Raw genomic sequence first — 5960 nt, 5'->3', positions numbered from 1 at the left:
AATCAGCTGGTTTTGCTTAGATAGAAAACTTTGAATCAATTTGACTGGATGCTCTTGTGAACTGTAAAGTGCTTTTAGAGAACATGTGTTGTGAATTGGTGCTACATAAATAAACTGAATTGAATTAAATTGACACATCCTGGGCTCCTGTTTCAGAGTTTCAAAGTCTGGCTCCTCTGACCGCCTTCTTTTGAATCAAATCATCAGGAAATGCAGCTGCGATCAAACAGGGGTGAATAAAAAGCTTTTAAACTTACATCTTATTAGGCTGGATTTATTCCCGATGTTTGGTTTTCCTGAAATATAAAAAATAAAACGTTGACATGAGTGTTGAGTTTTTCAGGAAGAGCAGGTCAAACAGGATGAAGGGCGGAATCATCATCCTCTGCAGCAGGCGGATCTGATGGTGACGGTTCAGAGCAGGTTTAACATGTGGAGATAATCTGAGCTCCTGTGTTTAAGACGTGAATATTTATTTCCTACAGAAAAAGAATCAAGAGGATTTTAAACAAAGGTTTATTTTACGGTTCAGTTTCCATCCTTTTTCACCTTTGCTAATCAGTGTGAAGATACTAATGGATTTAAAGACCATTTCTATGGTTCAAACAAAAAATTTTATTTTATATCTTAAAGAGAAATCTAAATAAATAAACAAACAATATTTCAAAATAATCAATGTTCTCATCCAGTGAGCTGTTTTCTGAACACACTTGGAGTTAGTTCATGTGCAGCACAGATAATCCTACCAAACTGTTTGGGATTTCCTGGTTTTCCTGAAGGCACCGGCTGTACAGATTAAGAAAGCTGTCAATAAAAACGGATGCTAATAAATAACATACCTATATTTTTTCCTTGTTTCAGTTCATATATCCATCTGATATCCAATGTTTTTAAACAAGTTTAGAAATTAAAACTTTGCAACAAGACAAGTAAAAACTGCAAATTTCTGGCTACAAATCTACACCTAAAGTAGCTGTTACACTCCTTACCAGAGGGAGGCAGTAAGGAGCCTGAAAGTTGTTCACCAACCTCAGTTAACGAGCGTTAACAGAGGCTGGTCTGTTAACCATTAACTGAAAAGTTATATCTTTGTTGAATTGTTTTCATCTCATGCACAGTATAACCCTTGACTTGTGGTTCAGTTTTTCTTCTCTTTCTTTCTCTGCCTTAAAACCTGGCAAACATTTTTCAGGCCCATTACTGCCCTCACCTGGTGAGGAGTGTAAGAGCTGCATCAGCGGTTGTAAATCTGTGATTTGTACTTATGTCGTTGCAAAGCCTTCCACCGTCCACCAGACTGTAGAGCAGCTGAGCGGCTCCTTTACTGAAAGACTTTTACATCCTGATTGTAAAAAAGTCCCTCTGATCCCTGCTGCCAGCAGACTCTACAATGCAACACTACGGCAATAACTTGTGCAGTATCCTGTTTCTCTATATTTGACCCCCAGTGCAATAACTATATGTAAACATTATTATCCATCTATATAAATACCCATGTAAACACCTTGTGCAATAACCCTGTATAATGAACCTACTATATACTGTAAAAAGAAAAAGCTGTCATATGTGGACACAGTGTATATATCCGTGCACCTTTTTCTTCCTTTTGCACAGTCCTCTCCTTTGACTATTTGAGCTGATGTAACGAGTACATTTCTTCTCTGTGAGATCAATAAAGTCAATCAATCCATCAATAAACTTTTTTTTTCACAGATAAAATTCTTATTTCACATGTTTATGAGTTGACAAAAAGAAACTAATAAAATAAGATTTATTTATGTTTCTTAACACCAATGCAAAGGTTTATATTGACTGCTATCTTACGCCATGATGCTGCCTCTGTGCCGGGCGGAGGGACGGACATTTTCCCCTAAGTCTGGAGGTGGAAGCACCTTCTCCTCCAGGTTTCTACAGGTCCGATTCCCCTGAGAAATAAACATCCTCACTACTCATTCACAAAGTGAACAAGCAGAAGAGAAAAATCCAACCTGCAGCTGACTGTCAGCAAAGTTTTCCACTCTATGTTCAATGATTTTCATCCTCTGCTAAATAACAGAGTTTTAAAGAAAACCACTAAGTGACTGAACTCCTGGAGATGGTGGATCACTGAACCTGGATTCTTATCCCTGAGCAACAGAAGAAAGAAGCTGCTGGTACCAAATGGAGGAGGCTTCAGAGAAAACCAGAACCTTGACCTGATGATAGAGATAATCTCCTGATTTCCATTGCTCATCCTGCAAAGGAAGCTCCTTTCTGCTGCTTGGAATCAGGATCTGGATCTTTCATCAGGATCCGAACTTTATGACCAAAGGAGAGGGTTGGAGTCATCTAGAGCTCTTTGAAGCAGAGCTTCAGCTTTCAGCTCAGCCTCCACGTCACTCTGCAACATGACAGCAGGATACTGAACCTCTTTAGGAGAGGAAAGAAATCCTGCTTCTACCTTTTGATCCAAGCAGATATAAAGTAAGAAAGCAAACTTTAATTTTAAAGCACTATTTCCGAAGGCGCCTCATATGATAAAAAACATAGCAATACAGGTAAAAACAAGTAAAGCAAAGATAAATTAATGAATAAGATGATTAGCTGCTGTGAAAAGCTTGAGTAAACAGTCAAATTTTTAGCTGCATTTTAAAAGTGTCCACAGAGACCACAGCTCAGAGGACCAACCAGGATCAGATAGATCAACGCCAGATAGAAAAACTTCTAGGAACCACGGAACTCAGAACATCAGAGGAGAGAAAGCCGGATCAGATTACATCATCATCATCATGCCGTGTCTTCAGTTCATCTCTGAGAGCTGGGGTCAGGTCTCTTCTTCTAATCTCATGGATTCAGACTGTTTGGAGTCAGCCTGCTAGGATATGTCATGGTGGACGTCTCCAGCACAGCTGATGACAGCATGTGACGTCTGACTGGGCTGGAGCAGAGCCAGCCAGAGAAGAAAGGGGGAAGATCTGGAGCAGCTTTGAAAAAAGGAGCCCGGTGACCTCAGGGGAGCCTCCTTCTTCTCCTCTTCAGAAGGGAAACATCAGAGAAGACGACCAGCTTCTGCTCCAACTTTTCTTCTTGAAGCTTTGAGTCAAACTTCATCAGGTTTCTAAAAAATGTTTCCACCTCTACTTCAAATGCAAAGCTGACATCAACGAGGAAAACAGTCACTGAGATATTTTAACTAATATGACATAAAAAAAATTATTGGAAGACTTTCAGGTTAATTCTGTCTTTAGTTCTGTTGGAACATTGCCTCGTTTTTTTAATCTGATTTTTGTTTTAAAGCGGACAGATCCAGTAAACAAAGATCATCACTTCAAACAACCTCATTCCTGCATCACAGTGAATAAAACCCAAACAGGTTTAACTGTCCTATAAAAGTCTTCCTTCATCAGAATCAGACCTAAAGTGATATTTCTCTGGATTCATGCATGCCTGAGCTTTCCACACAAATTCTGCTCCCTGAGCAGCATGAGAGGTCTATCTAAGCCGTCTATCTATTCTATGACACCTCGATCTATGCTTTTCGTAAGAAACCAAGAGGAGCATAAACGCAAACAACATTCATAGTTCCAAAATATATCACTAGAACAGATTTTCATGAAGCCGTGGCCAGTAAAGCTCACACATAGAATTAAGTTATGGTTCTACATATTACATACATAAAACTACGGTAGAGGATTAGGGCCACTGAAAAAAAAAAAAGTAAACTGATTTTTACATTTTTTTCAGTTTAACATGGGACAAAAGTCAGAAATCTGACATTAAAGTCAGAATTCTATACTGAAATAAAAAAAAAAACAGGTTCAGCTGTTGTTCTTTATTTTTAATAACATAGAAGACGCCTAAATGACTGCAAGGAAAAACTCTGCCCCATAAAATCTAAAAACTGATTTATAAAATAGCAGTAATCCTGCATTAGTCATCTTTATGGTATGTTGTTGAGAATAAGTTGTTGCTGTATTTTTGTTGTCAGTCTTTTGTTAATATAATGACTTTAAAATGACAGAGTAGGAATCTGTGTTAACACTGATAACGAAGAACAGCTTTTCAACGTCTCTACAAGCAGCAGTCAGGACATGTCAAAACGACTGAATTCAAAGCATAAATTAAAGCTCTGACTTTCCTTAGGTTTATTAAGTCAATAATTTAAAGAAAAAACATTTAGAAATGTAGATGAATGAAGCAACTTTTGTTCTGGATTGTTAAAATGGCCGCAGCGTGGCCCTGCAGTAGGACCGACCTCCTCCTGGAAGCATCTACATTACAGGACCGCCTCTTCCCCACAAACAGAGGCAGCAAACGTTGATATTTGGCAGAGAAAACCAAAATCCTCACAGCTACTATTACTATCTGTTCTTTTTTAGCTAATGTCTTAGTCAGGCTTAGACCAGGCGAACCCAAAGTCAGTCCTCAAGGGCTGCTGTCCTGCAGGTTTTAGAGGTTTCCCTGCTTCAGCACAGCTGATTTTCAGTAAAAGCCGATTTAGCCTTTGCTGAAATGCAATCATCAGAATCAGCTGTGCTGAAGCAGAGAAACCTCTAAAACCTGCAGGACAGCGGCCCTCGAGGACCGTCTTTGAGCATGCCTGGTCTAAGTAGTATAATGTGTTTTTCATCTGAAAGAAGTCTCCTAAAGGTGAGCCCAAGCCCCAAAAGACGTGTGATGACAACTGCAGCAGCTCCTGCACATCATCATGAAATGGGCGACAGAAAGAGAAGCATGGTCAAAGTCAAGGCAAGTGTCCTTCTACCAAGTTGGAGCAAAACAACTAATATTTGTAATGATGAATCCTCTATAGAGCCAGGAGCAACATTTAATCATATTTATGCCTATTGTTGACTTTGGAAGGCTTAGAAACACAGATATCGAACATTTAATTTAATAAAATCAATGAGAAATACAATAAAATGTCCGAAAAGTACATAAAATCTGTTACCTACTAACCTAAAACATTTAACTACTAAATAAAAAGGGAGATTTAACAGTGAACAGTTTAGAAAGTGATATAAATCAAGATCTTTTATGAGGAGAAAAGTTCTGGCTCAGCTTTGACCAAACCTAAAGCCTTGAAATGAAGATTTTAGAATCACCAAAGGTCTTAAAATCAGATGGTAGTGAGTTCCAGAGTTTGAAACCTTGAACAGAGGCTGTTTGTGCAAAGGTTTCCCTCCAGCTCTGTTTTATAGATTTTCTGCTGTTGGTGACTCTATCGTTGTTCCCTACTAATGTAGACACTAAGTCAGGCACTGAACCACTGAAACAACTGAGGATTGATTAAGAGAACGAAATCTGCTCATTATACAGTATATTCCAAGAACAGTGCATAACTTTTATAGTTGAGTTATATAAAGAGCTGATATGTGTAATTATAGTAGGATTGCTCGACGCTCCTCTACAGCTTCAAGCTCTGACATTCAGCTGAAGATGTTTGGAGGCTCAGATTATCCATGTGTTGAAATGTTATATATAAGTTTTTAACAGCTGAAATGAGACTAATTCTAACCTAGAAGCAGACAAATCAGAAAAGCAAAAGCAGCTGAAGTCTGAGCTACACCTGTTCAGGTAACCCAGCTGCTCCTCCTGAGACCCTCAGACACCAGAGAGAGAAACCAAAGTCATGAAGAAGTGAGAGAAATGAGCTGAACTGACCGACTTTCAAGGTGAACATGTTTCTTTGGTCCCGCTGCCTCACTGTGAACAGTCACTGCTGGAATCCACTGCAAACAGTATAATTTAGCTCCGCCTCCGGACGCACGGCAACGTCCAATGAACAGCTGCAAACACACAGATTCATCTTTATTATCATTCTTATCTCAGGGTGAGGAATGTTTTACACCTTAGTTTGCAGGAGGAGTTTACTCAGCCTGGCAGCAAACATAGTGAGAATTCAAGAACAGATGCATCAGTTTTATTAGTACTTCAGCAAGATGGTTATAAAACACATGTTAAGATGATCTGTCAGTTCA

The 5960-nt window shown here is 39.0% G+C and overlaps 1 protein-coding gene across 1 annotated transcript in view; it reads right to left on the bottom strand.

The window, feature by feature from the left end:
- LOC107103516 (protein FAM3C-like) overlaps positions 1–5960 on the bottom strand; it is an 18836-nt gene that overhangs the window by 8240 nt on the left and 4636 nt on the right. Inside the window, exons 2-3 of the mRNA XM_015403249.1 lie at positions 5644–5768; positions 258–296 (exon numbers count right to left, since the gene is read on the bottom strand). Coding sequence (XP_015258735.1) covers positions 258–296; positions 5644–5662 — 58 coding nt within the window. The 5' untranslated portion in view covers positions 5663–5768. The remainder of the gene's footprint in view (positions 1–257; positions 297–5643; positions 5769–5960) is intronic.

This window comes from Cyprinodon variegatus, unplaced genomic scaffold (assembly GCF_000732505.1).
Source record: "Cyprinodon variegatus isolate N-32 unplaced genomic scaffold, C_variegatus-1.0 Scaffold1470, whole genome shotgun sequence".
NCBI lineage: Eukaryota > Metazoa > Chordata > Actinopteri > Cyprinodontiformes > Cyprinodontidae > Cyprinodon > Cyprinodon variegatus.
This window is presented reverse-complemented; position numbering and strand designations above follow the sequence as displayed.